The sequence below is a fragment of the Caloenas nicobarica genome, chromosome 8, assembly GCF_036013445.1.
Source record: "Caloenas nicobarica isolate bCalNic1 chromosome 8, bCalNic1.hap1, whole genome shotgun sequence".
NCBI lineage: Eukaryota > Metazoa > Chordata > Aves > Columbiformes > Columbidae > Caloenas > Caloenas nicobarica.
The window spans coordinates 23,695,584-23,723,089 of NC_088252.1; the positions used below are offsets into that span (position 1 = coordinate 23,695,584).

Consider the following 27,506-nt stretch of genomic DNA (forward strand, 5'->3'; position numbering starts at 1 on the left):
TGGGGCTGTGGGGAGCTCTGCTGCAGCCGGGACAGGGGGTGCAGCCCCTCCCCACCCACCTGGCAGCAAGAATTTCGGCTGCCCCTTGGCAGCCTGTGCTCTGTGTCCCCGCTTCCCCCGGTGCCCGCAGCGGAGCGGTCCCGGGGTCTGGCGCTGTCCTGCGGTGAGTCTGTCCATCCCCGCACCCCACTCCTCACCCGTCCGTCCGTCCCCACCCCCCCCCCGCCGTTACGTAAAGCGGCGACGCGGCGCCTTTAAGAGCGGGGCCGGGGGCCGGGCGGCGCGCGCCGCCCCGGGAGCTCGCGGCGGCGGGAGGCGGCGCGGTCCGGTCCGGTCCGGGGGGGGCGGCGGCGCCGGGACTCCAGCAGCGCCGGGACTCCAGCAGCGCCGCTCGGAGGGGCCGCGGCGGGGGGCGGCCCCGGGGTGGGGCTCCCCCAGCGTGCGGAACCGGGGCGGGGAACCGGGACCGCGTGCACCATCCGGGGGCAGGGGGTGAGCGGGGCCCCGGGGGTGGCGGAGGGCGGGGGGCTGAGCCCGGGGGTGCCGGAGGGCGGCGGGGTGGCCCCAGGGGTGCAGGAGCAGGGGGGCTTCTCCCAGGGGGTGCAGGAGGCGGGGCTGGGGGCGCTGCCCCGCGGCCAGGAGCTGGTGACCGGCGGCGGCGGGGAGCCGGGGGGCGGCGGCGGCGGGCCGGGCCGGTGGCACTGGGTGCCGCTGGGGGAGCGGACGGGCCTGCAGGAGTGGGGCGAGCGACCCGGGCCGGTTACCGCCATCGGCAGCCCCAAACCGGGCGCGGAGCCGCGGCGGCCCCGGGAGCGGGGGGTGGCCCGGGCGCGGCGGCGGGCGCGGGGCGCGGAGGAAGCGGCGCGGGGAGCGGGGAGCAGCCCCGGGGCGCAGCCCCCGCGGCGGGCGCGGGGCGCGGTGCGGGGCGTGCAGGAGCACGGCCCGAAAGCCGGGCAGGAGCAGGGCCTGAGCCGGCGGGCGCAGCAGGAGCGGGGCGGGGGGCGGCGAGAGGTGAGTCCCCCGGCCCGCGCCCGCTGGTGGGTGCGGCGGGGCCGGCAGGAGGAGGGGGAGGCCCGGGGCGGGGTGCAGGAGGAGGGCGAGCTCTACCCGGGGGAGCAGGAGCGCCCCGGCAGCACCCCCGTCCCGCGGAGCCCCGCACACCGCCAGAGCCGCAGGAGGGCCGCCCGGGTGTGAGTGCGGACCAGGCGCACGGGTGCCCGCCGCCCCGCGGGGGATGCCACCCGCGCCCCAGCCGGTGTGGATCCGCGCACCCCGCCCCGCCAGGCGGGCGCATCCTGCCTGACATGCCGGCTGCCCGGAGCACCTCTGTGCCCGTCCTGTCCCTGCGGTGACACTGCAGACCCGGCGCAGGATGCGGTGGCAGTGAGCAGAGAGGTAAGGAGCGAGGCACGACCCCTTGCTGGCGAGCGATGCAAGGGGCAGGGGGGGTCCGGGGTTTGGCACTGCGGCGCTGCCCGGTCGGTGTCTGTGTGTGCCCGCTGCGCCTCTCCGGGCCCTGCTGGCACCGTGCCCTGCAGCAGTGCGGGCTGCGGTGCTGCCGTCGTGCCCAGGCACTGCGGGGCCGCTGAGCCCGGTCCGGCAGCGTGCCCGACCCCACTGCTCCCTGCCAGCGCAGAGCAGGCAGGGGGGTCTGGTGTGAGTGGGTGCCCTTGAACCCTCCCAAACTGCAACGGAAGCTGGGGGAAGGTTTTTTTTTCCTGGAGAAAAGGCGGCTTTGCTCTGCTCTTCCTCGGGCTCGTGGGAGCTCTGGTGCTGAACAGAGGATCCTTGTCCTCCGGGGCCAGCCCCGTGCCTCGGGATGTCTTGCTGCTGCTGAAACCCGGAGGTGCGGGGAGCCTCTGCCCACCAGCTCAGCAGGCAGGGCTGCGACCACATCGCAGCAAGCTTTTCACTAAACGCTCAGGACCCTTTGAGGACTTTTGGTCTTTGTTGGTTTTCAGCTCTTTTTTAATAAAATCTTCAAGTGAAACCTGGTGAGGTGGTGCCGACAGCCCAGGTGAGGATCTCACCTAGCTGAGAGGACCCTGCTTAGCTGCTTCTGGTACAGTCAGATCCCTCACCTGCTCCACAAGCAGCAATTGGGGAGGGGGTTTGCAGGCGGCTGGAGGAGCCCAGGTGGGGGCTGCGTCTCTGCCCACAGAGCTGCCGGCAGCCGCGGGCCAGAGGCTGTGCCGGGGCTGGGCTGTCTGGGCAGGGCAGGCCAGGGCAGAGCCTGGCGCTGGCGCTTCCCCACGCACTCATCTCCCTGGAGCCACCTTGGCGCAGTGTTACCTGGGGTGCCCCGGTGCTGCTGGGCTTCAGCATCAGCTCACAGCCCCACAAGGTGGGTCCCTTCGGATCAGGTGCAACCGGCTCTGTAGGCTGTGCATCTCCCCCCTTATTCAGCACTTTGCTGAGCTGTCTCGGGCAAAACCCGTGGACAAAGCGTTTCAGTGCTGGGCTTTGCAAAACTCTGCTAAAAACAGAATCTTCCTGGAGGGGTGTCCCTGAGTATGTCTGCACTGCCGGGCCCCTTTTTAGGGAGAGGGTCCAGGACAGACCTCGGGTGCTGCGCGCCCACCCTGGTCCCGCTGCCAGCCCCCAGCCCACTGCTGCCTGCAGGGACCGGGGCACAAAGCAGCCTCTGCACCCCCATCCTGCCGTGCCGAGGCCCGGGGGTGCAGGGTGGGAGCCGTGCAGGCTGTGCAACCTGTTACCAATGCCTGGAGCTACTGAGGCCTCATTAGCCCAGTATTCGTTAGTGCAGGGCATGGGAGGGCCCTGCCAGCAGGGTATTGTGGGTATGGCTTGGGGGGCTGGTGATGCCTGCCTGCCTCCCTCCCTTCCTCCCTCCCTCTTCCTCCTCTGGTAGCTGCCAGCCTGTTGTCCCCACCATGACTCAGCCTCCCCTGTGGCGTGGGGGGTGTCTGTGGGCAGAGGAGCAGCCCCCGGAGGACTGGGAGCCACTGCAGGATTGTAGCCAAGCCCTGTCCCAGCTATCCTGCAGACCAGACCTCACTCCGTGCCTCAGTTTCCCCCAAGATGAATCTGGAGGCCCCATCCTGCTCCTGGAGCACCAGGGTTTTGATTCTAGTCACGCCTACAAGGGATGGCAGCCAGCTGGGGCAAGGGCTCCCAAGGGACATTACCCACTCCTGGGGCCTTTGGGGGACAGAAGGGGGCTCTGCTGTATGTAACAGCCCCCGCTGGGACAGGAAGCTTTAAGGAGAAAGTCTCCCTCTAGCCCTCTGCTGAGTGACCCCTAGGGTTCAATGCCCACGCTGCAGCCTGGCTAATTAGGCTGCTGTCAGTTAGCACTAATGAGCAGCAGATGCTGGATGGTCTGGCTAGGGTGCTGCTGTGCTCTGGTGCTGGGGAAGGGCTGGTTTGTGCCTCCTTCCCCCCCAGTTCTAGGGGTCCCACCTCCCCTGCTCTCGGCACTCAGTGCTGAGGGGAGATGCCATAGCGTGCACGTGGCTTCGTGCTCATCTGGTCTGAGACCTGGCAAGCTTATTTTATGCCAGCTGCAGCTCACCCTGAGGACACATCCTGCAGCAACATGGGGAGGGGGATACTGGCAGCAGCACCCCCAGGGGAGGGGGGCTGGTTGGACATGGGGCTTGTGCTGGTGCCCCTCCAGCTGGACCAGGGGCAAAGCTCACCCGTGCCATGGGGCATAGAGAGGCAGCTCCACAAAGCCTCTTTTGGCTGCCCAGGCAGGGTGGGGAGGTGGCCCTGGGTGCTTCTGGGGGGTCGGGAGGGCAGACAGGGAGTTCTGGGCTGGGATGCCCATCCTGACCTCTCCCTCCTGCTTTGCCCCAGGGGGACCCTGTGGCCGGCGTCACCGCAGCCCTGCCAGCCCTATGGCCGAGCTGTGACGCCGTGTCCCCTCGCACACCGCCTGGCTCGCTGCGACCCTGGGGCTGGCACTGCAGAGGGACCCCCGCAGCACAGCTGCCACGGCCCAGGTGAGACGAGTGCGGGGGCCGGTGGGCACAAACCAGCCATGTACCGGGGCAGGGTGGCAGCGTCCCCGCTGTGGCAGCCTGCTGCCCTCTCCCCCTCCCTGGTACTGCCCGCAGGCACGGAGCTGAGCATGGGCAGGGTGCTGTGGGTGCCGGGGTGGGGTGTTGCTTGGCCTGCTTGTCCCCCAAAACACCATGCTGTGTCCCTGACTTGGTGGGAGAACTCGGTGCTGAGGTGGGGGATCGGCTATGTGGTCGGCAGTTCCTGCCTGTCCCCTTCCCACGCCGGGAGCCAGGACACACAGGACAGGCTCAGCCTGCCCCGGCTCGACCTGCAGAGGGGATTTAGTGGAGAAAAGAGGCTTAGGGAAGGGATTAGGGTTGTGCTGGCCTCTGTCGGGGTGGGGGGGGCTCCCCCACCCAGCTGCATCCTCTTCTCCCCAGGCGAGGGTTCAGAGTGGGGAACGCTCCGTGCGGGTGGGCAGGATTGGGCGATAGGGCCAGGATCTGGGAGCCCAGAGATGGCAGCGAGGGGGAACCCAGCATCCCGGCCCCCCCGTCCGCCCCCGCCACGGGGGTCACCAGCCCTTCATCCCGGCCCCCCAAGACCTCCTGCTTGCCTGAACGAGCCAAGCAAACAGCATCAAGTGCCAGCACCAAGGGAGGCAAAACACGCACCGGTACGGGGTCCCGCGGGGGTTATTGTGGGGTGGCGCAATCCAGCGAGGGGCTGGGGACAGTTCCTGGGGATCTGGGTGGCAGCAGGGTCCCAGGGGCAAGCAGGATGCAGCCGGCAGCCCGGTCTTCGGAGGGCCAGGGTATGTTTGTATGCGTGGGTATGTGCGTGCCCGCACGCCTGTGTCGCGGTGGCTGGTCTGGGGAGTGTGTCACTGCAATTTGGGGCCGCCCCCGGGGCCCCGCCGGGGCTGAGCGAGCCAGCCCGGGGTGCCAAGGAGGCCAGCCCTTCTGCCGCCACAGCCGGTGAGATCACTTCCAGGTGACATGGCTGCCAGGAAGGTGGCGGGCAGGCTGTGACAGCAAGCGGGGTGATGTGCCGGAGGTGAGTGGGGGACCCTGTTCCCCTCTGGGAGCTTCTTTTGGGGACCCGCCACTTCTTGGGGTCCTCCGTGTGGGATGGTAGGCACAGGGCACGGGGGATGCTGGCAGGGATGCTGGGCCAAGCCTCGTGTCCCAGAGGGCTGGGGAGGTCTGGTGTCCCCACGGAGGAGAGGGACACCCTGTGGTCAGTGTGACTGTCACCGCCGTGGGGGGCAGGGGACAGTGTGCCCCAGCTAGCAGCTGTCATTGTGGTGGGAGCCCCACCAGGGTAGGAAATGCAGGCAGGTGGGTCGGGGGTGTCATGGAATGATGCCGTCTGTCCCCTTGCGGGTGACTTTATCATTTGGGTTTCAGCTGAGCCAGGAGGACATGATGCAGTGGGGGGGGGCGTGACCAGAATCCACGTCCGGGGCTGTGGGGACAGGGGTTGTCCCCTCTGGGCTTGGGGACCCCACGGCATCACTCTCGCTGGGCAGGCTGGCGAAGGTTTTGGGGCAGCCGGGGCCGGAGGGAAGGTGGCATAGCATAGCACGTGCATCAGTCACCGGCCCGCGGCGTGCCAGCGCGGTGACGCCGGCGGGCTGTGCGCGGGGGCGGCTCGCTGCTCCCGCGCCCTGGGCTCGTCCCGCCTCGGCTCTGTGGCTGAGCTCACCTCCATGGTATGGCAGGAGGGGCTGCCCCTGCTTGGCCTCCCCTGGGCCCCCCAAGCTGAGGCGAGTGTCCCCCAGGATTGTGGGGGTGTTGCTCTGAAGCCAGGACCTCCGGAGGGGGAGTAGGATGAGCTTGTGGCCCCTGCCATGCCACAGTGACACCCTGGTGTCACCACCTGCCCCATCTCAGTGATACCAGGGTCTCAGGGGATGCATGGAGGGGGTTGTGGGAGCACTTCTGGGGGTCAGGACAGGGCATCGTGCCCTGAGGCATTGGCACAAGGACCGATTGGTCCCCAGGGCTGTGCTGTGCCCTGAAGGAGAAGCAGGTCTCTGGGAGGGGCTTCAGGGACTCCCCCCATCCCAGTTTCGGCTTCCTTGCAGGCTGGCAGGTCTGGCCTGGGCGGCTCAGAGAGGGGCAGTGTTGGGGTACACGCCAGTCCTGATGTGAAGGTGGGGGGCTCCCCATCTTGGGGAGTGGCCTCCCAGTGCCACCTGCCCCTGCTGGGGGCTGTGCCTGGTGCAGCACCTGGCAGAGGTCTAGGAGACCTGCAGCTCCCTGCAAGGGGCTGGGGGGAGAGGATTGATCCTGGGAGGAGTGCTCCTGGCGTACCCCCCCGGCCCCCATGTCAGCAGTGCCCGCCGGGCCCTGGCTGCTCTCCCAGCCCTGCCGTGCTTGCGCCAACGCTGCCGGGTCGCTGCGGAGCAGCCATCTTCCCAGCGCATCCCATCCCCCTCTGCTGATGCCGGGGAGTGGGAGGGATGCTGGGGATGCTGGCAGCCCCAGAGCCCCCCCCACCCCTGCACACGTCCCCAGGAGCGGGGTACGGTGCCTCCTCACCCACGCTGCTTGCCACAGAACCCCGGCTGCTGGACGATGCTCCCCCCTCACCCTCCTCCTCCGCCCGGCTGCCTGCACCGCATCCCTGCTGGTGGGCTGCACCTTGCCGGGGTGGGGGAAGAAGGTGGCTGCAAACGCAGTGCTGTGGCTGACAGCGATGCCACCACCGCTCTGCTCGGGTGCCAGAGGGGGGACAGCAGGTGGGCAGTTGGGCTGCTGAACCGGGAGGAAGACAGCGGTGCCAGGATGGGATTGGGGTGAGGATGGGCGCCTCAGGGGCTGCCCCCCCTTTCTCTTTCCTCGTCTCGTCTGCATCACTCCATCCATCCCCCCCCTCCCCTCCATCACCGTCTCGGTCACCTTCACCCTCTCGCTGTTTTCCGGAACTGCAGCAACTTTCTGCCATGTGATCCCGAGCCCGGCTCCAGCCCTCGCCACCCCCAGGCAGGCACAGGCGTCTCTGCAGAGCCCCCCGCTCGCCGCCGCGCCGCAGCCACCGCCGCCGCCCCGGCCATGGCCGAGAGATGCGACTACCAGCGCCTGAGCAGCGCCGAGGAGGAGGAGGAGATGCTCGGTCCCCTGCCCCACAGCTTCTCGGACAGCACTGGGCAGCGGGTCCTGCGGCCGGGCAGTGGGCGCCCTGCGCAGCCCCCCCAGCAGGACGTCGCCCCGGGCATGCCATGCCGGAGGGTCAGTGCGGGGCGAGCCAGCAGCGGGGAGCAGCAGGGGGCACCCGCCTGGGCGTCCCCAAGAGGGGTAGAGTCCTGTCGTGGGTCACGGGTCAGTGGCTGGCGTGGGGCTGGGGGTTCCCTGCATGGCATCTCCTGGTACCCAGTGGCACCTGGCATGGCGTGGGGATGGCATCCCCTGCATGGCTGCGCTCCTATCCTGACCTATGGGAGTAGGCTGCCTGTTTCTTCTTGATGGGTAAACTGAGGCATGGAGGAATGTCATGCAGCAGCACAGCTTGGCCAAGCCTGGCACAGCTTGGGGTGGGACACAGTGCCCAGCACAGCATGGTATCACACAGCCACAGCGTCACATCCAGCCGGTGGCCCTGCAGGCTCCCATCCACGTGTGGGGGTGTCACTGAGGAGTTGTCAGGCTGTTTGTGGGGGTGTTTGGTTCAGTAGGGAGTGCATAGGTGCATGTGGAGGGTGCAGCTGCCTCCAAGTGTAGCAGAGGTGTTGGGGTGTCATCGTGGATCAGAGTAATTGGGGGGGGTTGGACACCTGTGTGCCAGCTCAGGTGAGTGTGATGCCTGGCAAGTGCAGATGTCACCCATGCCCCACCAGCAGGTGGTGGTGAGGAGCATGCCACACGGGGGGTGGGCACCCATGGGTGCACAGGGGTGCAGGCGGCTCCAGGTGTGCGTTGGGCGGAGGCGGGGGAACGGGCCGGTGTGCAGCCGCCGGCTGTGCGGCGCCCGTGTGTTTGCGCACGTGCAGCCAGGCAGGGCGGTAGCTGGGGGGGGTGCACGGAGGTGACGCGTGCGTGGGGGGGCGGCTGCGGTTGTGCAGGTGGCAGGAGGCACGTGGGGTGCCGGGGGTTGCGCCTGTGTGGTCCCGGGGTGCACGTGAGAGTCGTCACCACCTGTGCGTGAGCCTGGGTGCATGTAGGGTGCACCCCGGGCTGTGGCGTGGGGTGTGCACAGTATGGCGGGTGTGCAGGGCATGGGGGGCTGAGTGGCACCTGTACTGGAGGTCTTTGCTGCCTGCCAGGTCGTGGGGGCTGGATGGGCATCTGTGACCCCCTCCCCAGGACAAGGGTTTTCTGGCAGGACTCTGCTCGCCCATCTCAGAGCCGAGGTGGCAGCAACACCCCCTGTGCCTATCAGTAAATCACAGAGAGGGAAACCGAGGCACAGAGCCACCCCCAGTATGGTGGGCAGGCCTGCATCCCCCGTTCCCTTTTGGAGACCAGTACTCCCAGTGCAGGCACTGTACTGGGCAGCCTCACCCAGGGTTTTGGGGTGCAGGGGGCAGGCTGGGGTGCAGGAGGCAGCACACTGGCCCCAGTAGGTGCAAGTTTCAGTGGGTGCCATCCCCTGTTGGTGGGGGTGATGCACCATTCCAGGGCAGGGAACCCCCAGCATCCCCACTGTCTCCTGGGCTGGGGAGGGGGCAGCTGGCGCGTGGCAGAGGTTGGTGCCGAGGGCACCATGCCCGGATATCTCCGGTCAATGGGCTCGTTGTGCCGGGTGCCTGTGCTGCCGGGTGCCAGCTGGGATCCCAGTGGTGGTGGAAGCCGCAGCGGAGGCTCCTCTGTGCCTGGGGATGCATTTAACCCCCTCCCGGCTGCTCCTGGCACAGTGATGGCCGCAGTTTGGGGGGGCGCAGAGAGGTGGGGGCCACAGCAAGAGGTTGCTGCAGGTCACTCATCTCTCACGCCGTGGCTGCTGGAACAGCCAGATGTTCTCACTGGGGAGCTCGCAGATGGACGGTAGCGCTGGGATCGGGTGCCAGCCCTGCTGGGGAGGGGAGTTGAGCCCTGGGGTGCTGGTGGCACCCAACGGCAGAGCCCTGCGGGGGCTGGCAGCCAGGCAGCGGGTGTGTTTGCCGAGCCAGAAGCTCCCCCCACAGTGCCCATTGCCCTGGCGTCGTGCCTGTGCTCTCGGTTGGGGAGCGGAGGGCCGGATGTCTCCTCTCCCTTCCTCCCTCCCCGCTTCCTGGGGGGGAAACTGAGGCCCGGGAATGTTTCCCAAGGCCGGGGCGAGTTTCCATGGAAATGGGAGCGGGGGTCCAGGCTCCCAGCTGCCGGCGCGGGCACCCGCTTAACAAGGGAGAAAGCGGCACATTGATGGGAGCCCGGCCCCCTGGGCGCGCGTCCCAGCCCCAGCCGAAAATAGCCCCTCCCGGGGAGCACCGCACAGGCAGCCGGCCGGGAGCGAACCCCGCTGCCGGCCGAGGGTCCCCAGGAAGCGGCTCCAGCCAGGGGGGTGACCCCAGCCCTGCCTGCCGCCGTCTCCCCCGCCCCGTTGCGTTGGGGAAGGGGAGGGCCGGCCGGGAAGATCAAGAGCCGGACGAAAGGAGGGGGGAGAGCCGCAGCCTGCGTCTGGCCGACGGACACCCCGAGCCCCCTTGTCCGCTCTGGGGGGGATAGACGGGGCGGCCGAGCCTGGGGGGCATCTCTGTAGCCCAGATGACGGGTCTGCGGGTGCCCCAGCTGCGCTGAGCGGGCTCTGCCGTGGGACGCCGGCACCGGGACAGGGACATCGGCGGTGCCAGGGGCCGGCGGCGGGCAGCCAGGCAGGATGCGACGCTTCCAGGCTTTGCACCGATCCTTCCCCTTCCTCACCCGCTTCCGCTTCTACCGAGTAAGTGCCGACCCGCGCCCCGGGCAGACCCCGCGCCGGCTGTCACCCGGTGCCTGCGCGCCGGGAACCGCCGTGCCCGGCCGGCTGCGGGCGTGCGCCGAAGGCCCGCGGCTGCTTTCGCCCCGCATGCCCCCGTGTGCCCCCACACGCCCCCGTGCCCAGCTGCTTGCCGCACCCGCCGTATTTTTAGCCCAGTGCTGAGGGCTGTAATTGCGGTGACGCGGCCGGAGGACCTGAGGGCTGGGGCTGAAGGTGCACGGGGGCGACATCGTCTCCTGGAGCAGAGGATGGAGGGGGCTGCCCTGCTGTGGGGCTGGGACTGGGGGTCCCACCTCCCCTCTGGCTCTGGGCGGTGGGAGGCAGAGCCGTGTTCCTTCCCAGAAAGGTGGCGATGAAAGGGCGGGGGAGCTGGGGTAGCAGCAGGGATGGGGATTAGCGGGGAGGAACCCTGGGTAAGACCTGTTCCCATCCCTTCCCTCCCTGTGTCCGGGCACGGCTTGGGGGATGACACTGGTGGCAGGGGGGTGCACTGTGCTGCAGCCCCAGGGCACGAGGATCCCCCAGGGCCCTGATGTCCCTGTGCGTACCCTCCATGTGGCCGTGTGGCAAGGCGCCACCACCCATGGCAGAGGAGACCCACCATAGGTCTGCGCACCAGCCCAGCCAGCTCTACAGGGATGCTGGGGGCCCAAAAGGCAGTGCCAAGGAGACTGTCCTTGCTGGGGACAGCTGCCACCTCCTCAGGCAGACCCTCCAGCTGGGCAAAGGGAGCCTGGCAGGCACGGTGCCAGGTGTGGGGCATCCCTCGGCTGGGAGCTGCTGCCAAGCACATCCATCCCATGCCCTGGGCTCTACCCACTCCTGTGTCCCTGTCACTGCTGCCTGGGGACAGCCCGTGCTGGAGCGGAGGGGTGGGCTGGTGTTTCTATGGGCACAGTGAGGGTCTTTGCCTGTCCCTGGGGATCTTGCTGATGGACTCCCTCTCCCAGCCCCCCGAGGAGCTGGAGACAGGCTCGGGAGATGAACCCTGCTAGCATCCCTCACACCCTACCCAGGCAGCACCCCCGCCTTGGCCGCTCTGGGTGAGCCCTCTGGGAGGATGGGGCAGAGAGGAGCAGGGCAGGGTCCCCCCTAACCCAGCGCGGTGTCCCAGCAGAGGCTGAGCTGTAGCATGCAGGCAGAGGAGGGCACGGACTGGCTGCTGGAGCTGCTGACCGAGCTGCAGCTGCAGCAGTACTTCCTGCGCATCCGGGATGAGCTCAACGTCACCCGCCTCTCCCACTTCGAGTACGTCAAAAATGAGGATCTGGAGAAGATTGGCATGGGACGCCCCGGTGCGTATGTTCCCCTCAAACCTCCCCCCGTATTTCCCACTGGCTGCACAGCATCTTTTGGGGAGCCCAGAGGAGCATGCAGTCCATAGGGGTGGAGGGGACCCCACCCCGTGCTGGGTCAGTGACAGTCCCTGTGTCCTGCAGGCCAGCGGCGGCTGTGGGAGGCGGTGAAGCGGAGGAAAGCCATGTGCAAGCGGAAATCCTGGATGAGCAAGGTAGGGATGGGAGAGGGGCAGGTGTGGCAGGGAAACTGAGGCAGGCAGGAGGAGATGGACCTCTCCCCATGCTCATCCCCAGTGCCCGCCTTCCTCACACCACCAGCCCCTGTGGGCTGGCAAGGAGATGGGCAGAAGCCCCTGCCACATGCCCTGCCTGCGGCGTGACCCTGCCAGTGTGCGTCCTGGTCCTGCGCAGCCTCCTGATGAAGGATGGCTCTGCTGCCCCGGCACTCAGAAAATTAATTCCCCCGCCTGATTTGCCTCTTTGGTGAGAAGCTCATTTGCAGCTAATGAGCCACACAGCCCGCACATCACAGCTCTGTGCCCACAGGCGCTGGGACTGCCGCAGGGCAGGGGACCCTGGGATACACACATGTGCCCCTGATGCCGTCCCTCCCACAGCCGGTGCTGCTGCCACCCCAGCACCTTGCACCCCCAAAAGAGTGGGGTGTTTGCCAGCTGGGTGCTGGGTCGTGGCCTCTCCCCTACGTGACTCATCTGGGCTGGGATGGGCTTTTAATAGAAGGCAACTCAGGCTCACACCGGGCACAGAAATGCCACCTCCCACCCTGGCCACATGCTGGGCCCGGCCCCCGCGCACCCCCTACGGGTCCCAGCTGCCAGGGCTGGGATAGACCCCGTCCCATGGGGCACATCACTGGTCCCGGCTGGGGGAGAGGCAAGGAGAGCCCATACCCATCCCCTCTAGGCAGCACGTATTGCAAAGCCCACATTGCTGCGGGGATGTGTCACCACACTCAGCCCAAGCTGGAGGTTTCTCTTGGCTTTGTGCCCAGGAACATCATGTAGCCACAGTTTGGCCAAGGAATGCCCAGGGCCCTCCAGCTACCGGCCTGGTTTGCTGGGGATGCACCACGGGGCTGCGGTGAGAGGCACGGCCCCCTCACTCTGCCCCGATCACAGCTCAGTGTTCAGGCAGCTGGAGGAGCAGAGCCCGCTCCCTCTGCCAGCCTCCCCAGTTAGGGATCATCATTAGGTCCCAGAGTGTACAGCCTGGGGGTCCTCCCAGCGCCACTCACACGCAGACCCAAAGGCTCAGGGTGTCTCTGTGCCTGCAGCTCACTCACCTCCGTGTCCCACAGGTGTTCAGCGGGAAGCGCCCTGAGTCAGAGCTGCCACCCCAGCCCCAGAGCACCTTCCGCAAGCCCCCCACGCCGCCACCCCCCGAAGCAGGGGGCCAGCACTCCCTCACCTGCCTCGTGCGGGAGCGAGACCTCTCGCTCTTTGAGAAACTGGGTGACGGCTCCTTTGGCGTCGTGCGTCGCGGCGAGTGGTGCACACCTGCTGGCAAGACGGTGAGGGGGATCCATGGGGGAGCCAGGTGGTGGGGAAAGCTGCTTTGGGGCTCATCCCTGCTTTGGCCGTAGCTGAATGTGGCAGTGAAGTGCCTCAAGACGGACGTGCTGAGCCAGCCGGAGGCACTGGATGACTTCATCCGGGAGGTGAACGCCATGCACTCCCTGGACCACAGGAACCTCATCCGCCTCTATGGCGTGGTGCTCTCCCACCCCATGAAGATGGTGAGTGTGCGGGATGGGGCCAACCCCAATGCCACCCCACGGGGGTCCCACGTGATGGGGCGAGCAAAGCCAGGCTGGGTCTGTACCCCAAGTCCTCCACTGGCATCCCCAGGGGGGCACAAGAAGGCTGGAAAGCAGCCCAACCAGAGTGCTGCTGGCCTGACCAACAAACTGTTCCCTCCCCATGGCCCAGGTGACAGAGCTGGCCCCACTGGGCTCCCTCCTGGACCGCCTGCGGAAAAACCATGGCCATTTCCTCATCTCCACCCTCTGCCAGTATGCTATCCAAGTGGCCAAAGGGATGGCCTACCTAGAGTCCAAACGCTTCATCCACCGTGACCTGGCTGCTCGCAACATCCTGCTGGCCTCCAACGAGCTCATCAAGATTGGGGACTTTGGGCTGATGCGGGCCCTGCCCAAAAATGATGACCACTACGTGATGCAGGAGCATCGCAAGGTCCCCTTTGCCTGGTGAGCCCCGGGGAGTTGCGGACCTTCGGTTGCAGCACCCACAGCCTCCTGATGCTCATGTCTTTCCCCGCACAGGTGTGCTCCTGAGAGCCTGAAGACACGCACCTTCTCCCACGCCAGTGACACCTGGATGTTTGGGGTGACCCTCTGGGAGATGTTCACCTATGGGCAGGAGCCCTGGATCGGCCTCAACGGCAGCCAGGTGGGTGCACAGCCACGACCTGCTCCCCCACACCTCACCGCAGTAGTGCTGGGGGGCACCTGGGACCCCCGATGGCTCCCCTTGCCCCGCAGATCCTGCATAAGATCGACAAGGAGGGTGAGCGGCTGCCACGGCCTGAGGACTGTCCCCAGGATGTCTACAACGTCATGCTGCAGTGCTGGGCACACAAGCCCGAGGACCGACCCACCTTTGTGGCCCTGCGGGACTTCTTGGTGGAGGTGGGTGAGCAGGGCGGGGGACGGGGGTGCAGGAAGACCCCAGGTGCCACCTCGCTCTCACCCACTCCAGGGATGTCACAGCTGAGGAGGGACTGGGAGTGGTGATGCTGTCTTCTGCCCACTGCTGAGACTCCCCTGCCCTGCATGGGGCAGGACCCGGCCTCAAAATGGGGCAGGGATGGGTGTGGGGGGCTGTGTCCCCTGTCCTGACCCCCGTCTCCCCCCAGGCCCAGCCCACTGACATGAGGGCGCTGCAGGACTTTGAGGAGGCTGACAAGCTGCACATCCAGATGAACGACATCATCACAGTCATCGAGGGCAGGTATTGCATGGGGATGCATGGACCAGCTGCCAGCTTCAGTGCTGCCAGCCTGTGTGGGGACAGGGGACCCCAGGAACGGAGACACCGCGGGCACTGGCAGAGCTGTGGGGAGCAGGGATGGGGGTGGGGGGCTCTGCCCCCCCCAGCACACCTGGCCACATGTCGCAGCTCCCCCCGGGAGGTGTGCAACCCCCGCGGGCAGCACAGGGCCATGGGACCACCCCAGTGCGGGGGCACGGCCGTGCCTGCGGGCAGCACAGCCCTGCCCGCACTGCCCGCACCATCCACCCCCGCTGACTCACCCCACTGCGCCCGTGGGTTTGCCCCAGCCTTGCCCCGGGAAACCGCACACCCCGGGGCCGCTCCCTGCTGATAGCGATGGAGACGTGTCGCTGTCACCCAGCTGGGAGAGGCACCAGGGGACAGGTACTGTGGTGGTGTGACCTCTCACCCCCTGCGCCGTGGGTTTTTTTCTGCTCAGTCCCTGCCAGACACCCCAGGGCACAGCCACCCCCCTCTGCTGCCCTGGGGACCAGCAGGCTGGGGGGACCTTTGGTCCCTGCATCCCCATCCCAGGATGTGCTTGTCCCACTCCAGCCTGGGGACAGCAGGAACCTCCCAGAGAGGCTCAGTGTCCCTTTGCCCCACTGGCACACGGGAGGCCGGTCCTCCCAGCCCCGGGGGGGTGAGGAGGAAGGCTCTGTCCTTCCCCATTCCCTCTCCCCCTCCCGGGGCCGGCTCCCCGCGGTTAGTCACGGCCCGGAGGTGAATCAGGCCGGATTTGTGTGTCTGCAGGGACCGGCTTTCTCCCCGGCCGCTGCCGCCAGGGATGACTCTTGCCCAGGGTCTGGCGGCTTAATTGCAGGGAGGGGAGGGGAGGGGAAGAGAATCGGCGTCGGCGGAGGGAGGGAAGGAGGGAGGGAAGGAGCGGCGGAGGGCGGTGCGGCCGCGCCACTGCGCCTACATCGTCCCCGCCGCCGCATCACGGCCGGGCTGGGGGTCCCGCTCCCGTGCCCCCCGCCCCGCCGCTGGCTCCAGGTGAACCACGGTGTGGGGGGGCCGGAGCGGGAGGTTGGCGGGAGCTGGACCGAGAGACGTGGCCGCGCTGGGAGGTGCCGATGGGGCGAGGAGGGCCGGGAGCGCGGTGGAGCCGGGGTGCAGCCTCCCCTGCCTCAGTTTCCCCGGGGAACGCCAGTTCTCGGTGGGCACGTTTCGGGGGTGCTGGGTCTGGGCAGGCGGGGTGGGCTCTGCAGCCGGGGGGGTGGCAGGAGCCGCAGCAGCTGCTGGCCCCTCGGGAACACCAGAAGGGACCCTCTCCCTGTGCCTCAGTTTCCCCTGGGGCGGCTGCCCCCCACCGCGCTGCCTGCGGGGGTGCCTGGGCATGGAGGGGGAGGGCTGGTTGGGGGGGAGGGGGGTGCTCCTCCCGGGGGCCGCATCCGGCCCCACCGAGGCCGCCCGGGGCACTGTAAACACCCCCCACCCTTTTTCAAGCCCCTGCCTGTCGTTCGGCGGGCACCGGGCGTGCGTACGTGTGTGTGGGCAGGGGCAGGGACCTACCTGAAAGCCCCCCCCGGGGACCCAGCCGGCCGCGGGGGGGGGCTTTCGGGGGAAGCCAGGGCAGAGCCGGGGCGGGTTTGTGCCAGGGGTCCGAGCCCAGGTGTGGTGGGATGAGGCTGGAGAGCGGGGCCGGCCCAGCTGCAGCATCCCTCCGGCGGGATGCAGTGATGTCGGAGACCTCCCGGGGAGGAGAAGCGTCCCCTCCCCAGCCCGCCGCGGGTGAGGGGGTGCCCAGTGCCATCCGGGCTCTGCCGTGGCCTCGCTGAGGGGTCCCGGCGCTGAGTAAGGCGGCTGGCTGGCGGCGAGCGGGGAAGGTAAACAGGAAAAGGGCTGAGCTGGTGGCCGGGGGTGACTCACAGGTGACTCCAGGAAACCGTGGGGCCCATGCCAGCCTCGCCGGGCTGGCACCGCACACCACCTGCCGCCCCCTGCCCGGCGCACACCCTGCCCGCGGGGAGCGGGGGGCCCGGCAGACAGGGAGGAGGGGATGAATGTGATGTTAGTAGGGGGAGGATTAGAGTCAGAGCCCCCATGCATTGATTTGGCACAAGCTGGGTGAGGGGCACCGCTTAGGGTGCCATTCCTTGCATCCTACCTGTCCTTATGTCCCCCCACTCTAGAGGTGGCTGAATCTTGGGGCAGGCAGCTCCTGGCTGGCTCCTGGGACATGCTGGGCTCTGCCAGGGACCGGCACCCTGGCAACCCTGCTCATATGGCCATGGGAGGTTTTGCAATTTGAGCCCCCCTGCCTACCTGCCCCTCTCCCCGTGCCCACACCAGCCTGTACGGTGCTCACCGATAATGTAGGAAGGGAGCGAGGGAGACCCCCAGCCACCTGTCCCCACCATGGCCCCCCAGTTTCCCCTGTGGGACTGGGATATTTGAGGGGCAGATACCATGCACGTCCCTTGTGCCGTCCCCAGCTGTGCAGGGCACAGGGGGACCGGCAGTGAGCAGCTTGGTGCAGGCATCGCTCCAAGGGCTCCTGCGTAATTTGGGGCAGCTGGGAGGAAGAGGAGGGAACCCATCTTTTTGGGTGCAAATGGGGAACTTTTTGCCCCACAGCTCGCATCTCCGACACCTCCTGGTGCAGGGGCTGTGCAGGGTGAAAGGCAGAGGATGCTGCTGGCGTAGGGTTGGGATCTTGGGCGCCCACTTTCCCTTCCCAGTTGTGCCACTGCCTGCTTGTGTGGACTTGGAGGAGTCACCTTGCCTCCTCCCCTGCCACCAGGGTAAGATGCGTGTCCCCTTCCTGTCCCCTCATCAGTAACAAGGTCCTTTTTATTCCTTAGGGCTGAGAATTACTGGTGGCGGGGTCAGAATAAGCGGACCCTAAAAGTGGGCCAGTTCCCCCGAAACACGGTGACCTCGGTGGCGGGGCTGTCGGCCCACGACATCAGCCAGCCGCTTAAAAACAGCTTCATCCACACAGGCCATGGAGACACCAACCCGCAGCACTGCTGGGGGTTTCCCGATAAAATTGATGAGTAAGAAACTTTCTGACTTCTCTGCATCCCCTGCCTGCTCCCTGCCTTCCCTGCTGCCTGCCAGGCACAGGAGTGAGCTGCAGCTTGGCCACCCCCCCGCCTTGAAGCATCTCTTCCCTTCCCGCTGTACGGGGGACAGTGGCTCTGGGTAGGGTCCCTCCAGCTGGACTAACTCCCTCGCCTCTTCTTACTAACGGGGTTGGGGACATGGGGGGCTGCTGTGCTTGTGGGTGGCTGTGTCCGGGGGAGCATCTTGTCCCAGCCTCGCAGCCCCTCGTGGCTGTCCTGGGGTGGGGGGACATCAGTAAGCACCGCCCCAGAGGTGGCTGTTTTACCCCAACACTTTTGAGGTGTCCCAGGGCTGCTAAACCCTTGCCTTTCAGTGCCTGTGTGGAGGGGAACCGCAACGGGGGTGTAACCTGGCTGCGTACTTTTAACAGCATGGGTCCTTTTAGAAAGCGAAATATGAAAAAAAAAATGCACCGAAATGCTTTCTGCCCCATGCTCCATCAGGAGAGACCCTGATTGGTCTGCGATGGAGAAGGGGAGTTGGGTGCTTGTGCCCCAGGGCACCTGATGACCCCCCGCCGGGTTGGGCTGTCCCTGCCTGGCGTGGGTGCTGGGGGCACAGGGGGTGGTGGGCAGGGGAGCTTGGGCTCGGGGCAGGGGGCTTGGGGGTCTCTGCCAGCGCTGGGCTGGGGGGATGTGAGAGGGCTGGCGGGGGCAGGATAGGGTTTCAAAGCCTGGAAGGCTCCTGCTGGGTAGAGCCAGCTCCTCCGCCGGGCTCTGCGCATCCCCTGGGACTGTGATCCCAGCCCCGGGACAGCTCTGCCGGTGCCCTCGGTCCCAGCTTGAACCCCCACGGTGCCCTGTGCCGCGGGCTGTGCCGGCGGCCCTCCGAGGGCTGAACCGAGCCTCTGCACACACACAGACCCGGCTCGTGCCCCGGCAGGCCTCCCCGCGCCCCGCTGCGTGGGCACGGTGCTGGGTACGTGCCGCCTGGGCTGCCGAGAACGCACCGAGCTCGGCATACGCCCAGGCCTTGGGGCTGTGCCGGCTCCCGCCGGCTCCCTGCCTCACCGTGCCTGGCTTGCGACAGCCTGCCCGGGCCTCCCGGCACCCCACCAGCGTGCCACACCGGGGTGCCGTGCCATGGGCGCAGCATCGCGCAGTGGCACCCCGGTCCTGGGAGGTGTCCGTGACACCGCACCCCGCATGAGTATCCTGGGCACAGCAGCCTGTTTGCAGTCACCTGGGTAAGGCACATCATGCACGTGGAGCCGGAGAGGGGTGGGTGACACCGGGACAGCACCGGGCTCTGCACTATGGCACTGAAGGCTTCTGGAGTGGGGTGTCCCGATGCTTGCAGGGATGGTACTCGCCAGGTCATGGTGCATGGTGGAGGGGCTGTGGGGTGTCCCGAGGGACATGGCATGGGAGTGAGGGGCCCCACGTGGCCACCACTGACCCCTCGACACTCTCTTCTCTCCCCACAGGCTGTACCTGGGAAATCCCATGGACCCTCCTGACATTTTAGGTGTGGACCCAAGCACTGCCAGACCCACCCAGCTTCCAGGCAGAGCTAAAAGTGAGCGGCTTTTCCCCTTCCCCCTGCCCATCACCTGCGCCAAGCCCCTGTCCCCATGCTCTGCAGCCAGGGTGATGGGCTGGACTTTCTTTCTGCTGCCACTTGCTTTTCGCAGACCTGGGGGCAGCTGCGGTGATGGGGCGCATTGTCACCTGGCCATGCGCTGCTGCCAGCAGTGTGGGCGGCCGGTGGCTCTGCCTGGCTGGACTCTGCCCCACTGCCCTTCGTCCAGGTCCCTTATCCCCTCCCAGCTTCCTGTGGCTGGGCTCTCCAGTACAGGGATCTCAGCAAAGCTGGCACGGGGAAAGAGCTCAGACACCGTGTGTGTGCCACAACCCCCCTAAACCTGCGGTTTTGCCTTGGGGGGCTTCCCACTGGCATCCTCCCTGCACCCCACCAGTGATGGGGGAGATGGTGAAGCATGCGCCCTGCTAACGAGCGCCCCGGCCGCCGCTTGCTCCGTGCGCTCACCCCACGCCTCCCCTCCTGTCGGGCTCTCTCTTCTCCCGCAGGGCAGCCGCCTCCGCGCCCGCCTCAGCCTTCCGTCCTGCTCACCAGTAAGTCTGGCTTTTTTCAGTGCTGCTCTCCCTCCTTCGTGCCCCCTTCTTTTCTCTTAGCTTCTTTTGTTTCCTCTGCCCCCCTTGGTACCACTGTGCACCTATGGGTGGTGACATCTGTGGTGGGGACACAGGTGTGGAGCAGGGTGGCCAGCCTGGGGCAGGGGGCTGGGGGACCCCACAGCCCCCCGGCCCCCTGCCCTGATGTGCATCGCTGCACCCAAGAGGGGAGCAAAGGTGGCTGAAGCTATGGGGCAATTTGGGGGCTTGAGGGTGCCTCCCCTTGCACCCTAGGGATGGGTATTGGGACCCTCACCATCCTTCTCTGTCCCCTCGTAGAGCCCTGCTACGACCCGGTCAGTGAAGAAGAGGAGGGTCTGCCAGGGGGTCTCCGGAAGCTCTGCCTGAAGAAGCCGAGCACGGGGAAAGGTCTGCGGCCGGTCAAGCCATCAGCACGGGTGCCGGGCACCAAGGTGGGCGAGCGGCAACCCAGCCGGCTGCCAAGCGAGGGACCAGCGGGCGGCGAGGTGACCCTCATCGATTTTGAGGAGGAGGTGCCTCAAGGTAGCCCATCACCGGTGGGAGAGCTGACAGCCCCATCGTTGGCCAAGCTGGCCATGGAGGCCTTCTCGCTGCTGGACAAGACCCCACCGCAGAGCCCCACGCGGGCTCTACCCCGGCCCCTCCACCCCACACCGGTGGTGGACTGGGACACCCGACCCTTGCCCCCACCGCCCGCTTATGACGATGTGGCGCAGGACGAGGATGACTTTGAGGTCTGCTCCATCACCAGTCCCCCGAGCCGGCGGGGCAAGACCAACTACGGCTTTGTGGACGAGGGAGAGCGGGGACCGGTGCTGGAGGACAACCTCTTCCTGCCCCCCAAGGAGACCAAGCAGCCCAGCTTGACACAGACCACTGAGCTCTTTGAGGAGCTGCAGCAGGAGTGCATGAAGAGGCTCAATGTCCCTGTGGGACAGGCTGTCCCCACTGATGACAAGCCCCAGATCCCCCCACGTGTCCCCATCCCACCCCGACCCCTCCGCCGCAACGAGCTCGGGCGCTGGTCAGGGGACCTTTCCCCAGCTTCGGGGGGTGAGGAAGACCGGCCACCCCAAATTCCCCCCCGAGACCCGCTGTCACAGCCCACCTCCCGGACACCCAGCCCCATGGCTCTGCAGGTGGGCTCCCCCCAGCAACGTGCTGCTCTCTGCTCCTGCCTCTCCACCTCGCCAGGGAAGCCCATGCCCACCACGCAGAGCTTCGCCCTCGACCCCAAGTATGCCACCCCCAAAGTCATCCAGGCACAGGGCAAGGACTGCTCCAAGGGACCCTGCATCCTGCCCATCGTGAAGGATGGGCAGAAGGTCAGCAGCACCCACTACTACCTGCTGCCTGAGCGCCCAGCTTACCTGGACAAGTACGAGAAGTTTTTCAAGGAGGCCAAAAGCCCCGAGGAGGTTCCGGCATCCCGCCTGGTCACCACAGCCACCGTCCGTCCCATGGTGCAGCAGCCAGTGCTGGACTGCAAGGCCAACTTCTCCTCCAACAACAGCAACCCTGGGCCCAAGTGCCTGGTGAAAGCCTCCTGCAGCCTCCAGAAGATCGTCTATGATGGGCCAGATGGCTACCGCCCCGCCGACAAGATCCGGCTGGTAAGTGGCATCCCCAGCATGCATGGGCAAGAGGGGACACAGTGGCCGTGGGCTTGCTTGGGCAAGAGCTGTCCCCACCCTGTGTCTCAGTTTCCCCAAGTTCAACCCTGGAGGCTTGGCTACAAGGAGTCCTCAGACATCCTGTGGGACATGTCACTGCACCTCCAAAATGGGAATTGCAGGCCCCTTTAGCCCAAATTAGCCCTACCCATGGCCACAGGGAGGTGGAGGGAGGAAGGTGGCTGTCACTGTAGTCCTCTTGGGCTTTCTGGTTTGGGTCTGTGGTGGCTGGGAGTGCACACCCAAGCCCAAGAGAGGCTGAAGATGCCAGGGATGAGGATGATCTCAGCTCCAGGCTGACAGTGCTCCCTAGGGACAGCGCTGAGATGGGGGGCAGCCTCAGTGCCCCCCTGCTCCAGCCACAGGCTCCTCAATGCCAGGGGATGGTGATGGGCGCTGACCACAGGCTCCCCGCAGGTGCAGGACACGGTACACGGTGTGACCACCGAGGAGTGCCAGGCGGCCCTGCAGAACCACGGCTGGAGCATCCAACGGGCCATCCAGTACCTGAAGGTACCACACACCCCTATCCCCCTGCCCTGGCTCCTGTGAGGGAGGTGGCACCCCTGTCACCCCCCTCGCTGTGCCCTCTCCCCTTGCAGGTGGAGCAGCTGTTCTGTCTGGGGCTGAAGTCCCGTGTGGAGTGTCACCGCGTGCTGGAGATGTTTGACTGGAACCTGGCCCAGGCCAGCTCCCACCTCCTCGATCCCTACAGCACCGCCCGCCAGAAGTAAGGGCATGGATGTATTTTTCTGGGGGGAGGATCTCCATGCCACGCTGCTCTTGGCCAGCTGGCACCATCACCCCTCCTGTGAGCTTATGTCCTCTCCTCTCCTTACAGGCGATGACAGCAGGGATGGGGCAAGCTGGGTCAGATCTGGAGCAGGCATCTCACCGCAGGGCCACCCCCTCGGTGCCCACCCCCACCCACGGAACCTGCTGCTGGACTCTGGACTGAGCCCCCGCTTGGGGGACAGGGACACCCTGAAACGGAGCCTGCCCAGTGCCCCAGACTTGCCAGGGTGCCTGTGTCCTGGCCTCGGCAATGGGCTCTGTCCCCTGGCCCCTCGTTGAATTGTTTTTGTAAAGAGAAATGTAATTTTAATATATATATTATATATATATAAAATATTCTATGGAGGGGAGGAGGAGGGTGCCTGTGCCCGTCTCCCAGGTTCATCCCCACCAGCACACAGGGACAGGCCACCTCCCTCGTGTTTCCATCAGTGCCAGCTCCTCCCTGCAGCCAGCCGGGACTGTCCCCCTGTGCCCCGCAGGACCTGCCGCAGGGATGATGCTGCTGGGGAGCCCAGATACAGGGTGCCCGGGTAGGGATACAGGTGTGCTGTGGTACCCAGTGGGTCTTGTGGGGTCTCTGGGCAGCTGTATGGCACGAGCATCCATAAAAACCCCTGGTGGTGGTTCCCAAGCTGTTTTGGGGTGCAAAGGTCTCACCACCTGGGGTTGCTGGGGTTTGTCCCATGCTGTCCCACCCCCAGGACCAAACCTTGAGGGCTGGGCATAGTTTTTCCCCCTCGGAGTGAGCAGTGCTTCCTCATGGGGATGCCCCTGAGCAGAGAAGTCCCCCCAGCAGGGCCCCCCTTACCCCAGCCCACCTCAGCAGTTTGGTTCCCAGTCACTGCCTGACTCATGCCCAGGCAGGGAGTGGCGGGACCTGTGTCGTGTCCCCACCCACGCGTGGGGTGTTGTGCAACCAGGTGACACTGCGCAACCAGAACCAGGTACGGGTAGGGGGCTGGGGTGGCCCGCATGGGGTCCAGGCCAGGTGGCGGTGTCAGCTCCCCCATGTGGGTGTCTTTAACTAAGTTCCCTGAGGTGCCACCTTGCAGCAGCACCAGGAAGGGGTCTCTGCAGGTAGAGGAGAACCTCAGTCCCCAAACCCACCAGGTCCATGGACACTGGTGGTACCTGGTCCCCAGAATGCCCTCTGCCCCAGAGCTGGTGGCTTCAGAGGAGAGACCCTGCGATGCACAGTGAGTCACCTGGCTGCCCTGGCATGGCCATGGCAGATGGTACCCAGCCACAAAACCCACATACCATGTGCACCCACAGCTCCTATCGAGTCCCCCAGCCCTCCCTGAGCATGGGGACAGGGAGATTTGCTGGTGCTGCTGTGGGCACAACCATGCATAGGTGCTTTGGGCTCTCCATGCCTCAGTTTGCTCCATCTAAAGTGCAGCTACCATGGCATGACAGCCAGGTGAGATGGCTGCCAATGAAGCGAAGGAGGCACAACACCTCCACTGACTTGTTTCCCCCCCTTAAATGCTCCCAGAGCTGGGTTAGACCCCATGAAGAAGCAAACGTGTGTTTGCTGCAGCGGCCTCACCACGTCCCTTTGCACGGCCGGGTGTGCCTGCCTGCTGTCCCCTGTGGAAGGTGACCTACAACCCAGGGCAAGGCCCAACCCCACCACCAATGCGGGAACAACCCCCCAGCCAGGTTCGCGTGGGTGTTTGCCGCGATGGCACGGATAAGCCCAGCACGCAGGTCCCCGCCGGCGGTGCTGGGAGGGGGGCTGGGGCAGGGTTGACGCGGGACCCCGAGGTGGTGGCGGGAGGTTGTTCCTTCTTCCTCCTCGGCAGCGAGCCCACCGCTGCCAGGGGTTATCAGCTGTGCAGGGGAGCGTGGCAGAGACCCGGCAGCAAATTGGGGGGGTGCATGGGGGGTGCAGGGCCCAGGGTTGACCCGCCCCTCCCAGAGCTGCTGGGGACCCTTCTCCCCACTTGCTATCCCGGTATCTTTGTGTGAGGTGACTTTGCAGCCTATCGGGTGTTTGGGGACCCCAACCTTGGGGTGTCAACCATGGGGTCAGCCTGGGAAGGGCATTTAAACCTCCCAAAGTAAAATGGGCGTCCCTCAGCATGAGCGGGTCCCCAGAACCGGGACGCAGCCACCTCTATGTCAGGCTGCAAGGACACGGACCTGCCAGTGCCCCAGGCAGGGCACGTGGCACCCTTGTCTCCACGCCTGGGGGAGTGCTCGCCGGCGGAGCCACCCTGTTGCGTCGCTCCCCTGGAACACGAGAGTCACAGCCCCATTCCTGCCACCGAGGAAACACCATGGAGTGCCGGGTCCAATGGCTGCTCCGGAGCTGGGTGCTGTGGGGGCTCTGGGTGCTGCCAGGTAAGTGCTGGGGTCACCTGCGCTGGTGCTGGTCTGACTGGGTGGCCGATGCCACCTGGGTGATGAGCGATGGGCTGCGAATGACTGTCCGGCTGCTCAAATGCTGCAAGTTTGAGACCGAGTGCCTGGCTGGGGTTTGCCCCCGTCTCTGTCCACTGGTGCCACAGCCTTGGCATGGTCCCCCCACTGTGGCAATGGAAGGGGGGCATGTGGGTCACACAGGGACTCTCGCCCAGGGAGAAGGTGCCTGTCTTGCTCCCAGCCTTTGTCCTGCTTTGTGTGCTGGGGTGGGGACAACCCCCAAGGGCAACATGTCACCTGGGGGCACCTTCCTCCTGTGGCAGGGAGAAGGGATGTGGGTGGTAGGGACCCCAGGCTGTTTTTTTTTTTCCCTGTTCTGCCCTCACCAACCTGCTCTGCTGCCAGCACAACCCGGGGTGATGAGGGAGCAGCCCCTTGTCCCCGTGCCAGCCCCAGCAGAGCCAGGCAGCGTCTCCCCCGTGGCCGACAGCACCGGCACTGAGCTGCCTCTGGACCTGGGCATGTGCCAGGTGTTCCCTGTCACCGCGGCCACCCAACCGGAGCACCCCTCCCTCACCGGCAGGACTACCTCCGTGGGCAGCCATGGCTCAGGTAAGGCCAACAGGCAGCTGGCCACGGGTAGGTTCCTGTCTGCTGGGGCCATGGCAGGGTGGATCCAGCTGGGGCCACTTTGTCTCGCCCGGCAGGTGGCCTGGTGCTGCAGGTGACGGCAAGACCGCTGCCCCTAGCCAGGAGCAGTGGGGAGCAGGGGGGGTCTCCTAGCGCGGCAGCTCTCCCTGCGGGTCCAGCGATGCGAGGCAGCCCCCAGGTAGGGGCAGGGGCTGGGGTCTCCTCTCTAGGTGCTGCCAGCCAACCAACCAGTGTCCCTCCGGCTCCCACCAATGGTCAACACGGGCAGCTTCTGTCCTTCACACCAAAGGGACATGCAGTGGCTCTTGCCACGGGCAGTGGCAGCGGCAGCGCTGGGCCAGCCACAGCCACATCGTCACCAGCTCCAGGTGTCCCCACTGTAACGAGGACAAGCAAGCCACCACCGAACAGCAGCACCGCTCCCAAGACGGCTGTGGAAGTGTCTCTGGACAGCATTCCTGGAGAGCCAGTCCTGGGAACAACTGACCCTGTGCAAGAAGAAACCGAGGCCAAGCCGCTGTTGGGTGCTGCCAGTGCACTGAGACGTGCTCCCCCAGCACCAGGTCTGTCCCCACCAGCGGGACATGCCCCAGTTACTTATCCAGTGCTAGGGGTACAAGCATCTTCCTCAGTCGCTGACAAATTGACTGATGCCAAGGAGCTGTTGGAGTTGGGCAGTGCTGTCACTGCAGAGGGGACACAGGAGGCAGCATGGACCACGGTGCCATCACTGCCCCATGATGAGCACAGCACAGGGATGTCACCTCCCAGCATCAGCAAAGGTTCTGCTGAGCAACATGCAACCTCCGTGCTCCTGTCCCAGGAGGTCACATCAGGGTTGAACGAGGCCACCTCACTTCCATCCACAGCAGCCAGCATCTCCTGGGACATGGGCAGCCCCGTGAAGCCAGCAGCAGCCTCAGCCAGCCCTGCCGCTGGCCTCCCCAGGGGTCCCCCACACGCAGCCATGGAGGGAGCCAAGATAGCGGCTTCACCTTCCGCAGACCCTCCAAGCGCATCGTCAGCGAAGGTCACCTTTTCTTCTGCCACCATTGGGACCAGTGAAGCTACAGAGCCAGGAACAAGTGCCTTATCCAGCGCCAGCCACAATGCCTCGCAGGACCCCCTGATGGCCCCTGCTCAGCCGCCTCCAGCCCTTTCTCCCCGGCTCCCTGACGCTGCTGTGCTGGGCACAGGAGAGACGCTTCCCCCCCGCCGCGGTGCAGCCCCCAGTGCTGCTGCAGATGGGCTGCCTGGAGCCAATGCTGTCACCCACCCCCAGGCCACCGCACTAGCTCCAGGCACACCAGCTATGGTGATGGATGTCACCGCTGCAGAGCACGTCCCCACCACGTCATTCCCAGCTCTGGGAAGTGCAAACACTGAGCCGGTGTCCATCAAGAGTGATCTCAGCGCCAGAGCCACAGCAGGCAACACTGCCCTGGAGACCAAGGCCACCCCAGTGGGGCTCAGCATGCGGCTGTCCCACCACGCAGCTCCCAACAGTCCTGGTGATCCCCCTCCAGGGTCTCTGCTCCTCCAGACCCTCTCAGCAGGCCCTGGGGCCACCACAGCAGAGGCAGCTGCAGGCAGATCCCCTCCAACCAGACCCAGCATGGCCACGACCTTGTCTGTCACAAGCACTGGTGGAGCAAAGCAAGACAGGTCCCCTCAAGCTGCTGCTGCACCAGCATCTTCCCTCGGCAGGTATGGCATCGGGACCGGGCCAGCCACCTCCCTTGTTAGCAACACTCCAGTTAATGAAGAAGGGATGGGAACAGCATTGGCAGCCAGTGGCAATGCCACCACAGTTCCGTGGGACACCGGTGCCACCCTGGCAGCACCTAAAGCATCTCCCAGCCACAGCCAGCCTCGTCCCACTGTAGGCTCAGCATCCCTGGGATCTGGTGTCACCCCTGGACCTACACCAGCCTCACCACTCCATGCTGGACCCCAACATGGGGCAGCTCCAAGGACAGAGACGTGGTCACCCAGCACTGCACCAGGCATGGGCATGGCTGTTCTAGGCACCCCAGGGGTACCCAGAGCAACCACTGCCCCTGTGGCATCGCAAGGAGATGTCCCCCCTCTCCTGGAAGGCAGTCCCACTGCAGGGATGGCTCTGCGGGTGTCTCCATCCAGCGTCCCCCTGAAGATGGCAGCAGGAACATCCCCACTGTTGGTGCCTACTCCACTACCAGCGATGGGTGCTCCAGGTGACCCCCGCCCTGATGGCAGCACCGTGGGGCAAGTGCTGGGGACAGTGTCCCCAGAGGTGGGCACGGAGGAGGACCCAGGTGCCAGTGCAGCTCCTGTCCTGCAGACCAGTGCAGCAGGGCCAGCACCCAGCCATGCGATCGTCACTGCCAGGCAATCACCAGAGCCTCCCACCCATGGCACAGATGGTCTCAATACCAGTTCCCTGGCGGATCTGCTTCTCCTGGTTCCCCGGAGCAGTCGCTCGGTCCCATCAGCCACACCTGACCCCAGCCCATCACCAGCCATGGCCAGCCCCCGCCCCAACACCGCCAGCAAGACACCTCAGCCAGCGACACCACCGCTCCCCGAAACCGCAGCCTCACAGGGGAGCGGGGGCAGGTCCCCACTGGCGGGAGATGGCAGCAC

At 66.1% G+C, this 27,506-nt stretch overlaps 1 protein-coding gene across 4 annotated transcripts; it reads left to right on the forward strand.

Annotated features, from left to right (window-relative positions):
* The first annotated feature begins 1,204 nt into the window (after positions 1–1,204).
* On the forward strand, positions 1,205–22,184 carry TNK2 (tyrosine kinase non receptor 2). Of its 4 annotated transcripts, XM_065640088.1 has the most exons (18): positions 1,205–1,395; positions 3,823–3,968; positions 6,908–7,205; positions 10,988–11,165; positions 11,310–11,380; positions 12,487–12,699; positions 12,772–12,924; positions 13,118–13,395; positions 13,471–13,597; positions 13,690–13,836; positions 14,064–14,158; positions 17,008–17,202; positions 18,699–18,790; positions 19,303–19,347; positions 19,687–21,002; positions 21,480–21,575; positions 21,665–21,792; positions 21,904–22,184. In XM_065640088.1, exons 3-18 carry the CDS (start codon positions 7,029–7,031, stop codon positions 21,908–21,910), a joined length of 3,318 nt encoding a protein of 1,105 aa, XP_065496160.1. In that variant the 5' UTR covers positions 1,205–1,395; positions 3,823–3,968; positions 6,908–7,028; the 3' UTR covers positions 21,911–22,184. The 4 variants fall into 4 exon arrangements, with proteins under 4 accessions (XP_065496160.1, XP_065496161.1, XP_065496158.1 ...); XM_065640089.1 differs by lacking the exons at positions 1,205–1,395; positions 6,908–7,205 and having other exon boundaries at positions 3,884–3,968; XM_065640087.1 differs by lacking the exons at positions 1,205–1,395; positions 3,823–3,968; positions 6,908–7,205 and adding an exon at positions 9,153–9,831.
* Positions 22,185–27,506: the final 5,322 nt, after the last annotated feature.

Excerpts from the sequence above, each read along its gene's own strand:
- TNK2 (XM_065640088.1), top strand. The coding sequence starts at position 7,029 with ATGGCCGAGAGATGCGACTACCAGCGCCTGAGCAGCGCCGAGGAGGAG. Across the intron at positions 13,396-13,470 it reads CGCAAGGTCCCCTTTGCCTG|GTGTGCTCCTGAGAGCCTGA; the intron begins GTGAGCCCCGGG and ends TTCCCCGCACAG. Across the intron at positions 13,598-13,689 it reads TCGGCCTCAACGGCAGCCAG|ATCCTGCATAAGATCGACAA; the intron begins GTGGGTGCACAG and ends CTTGCCCCGCAG.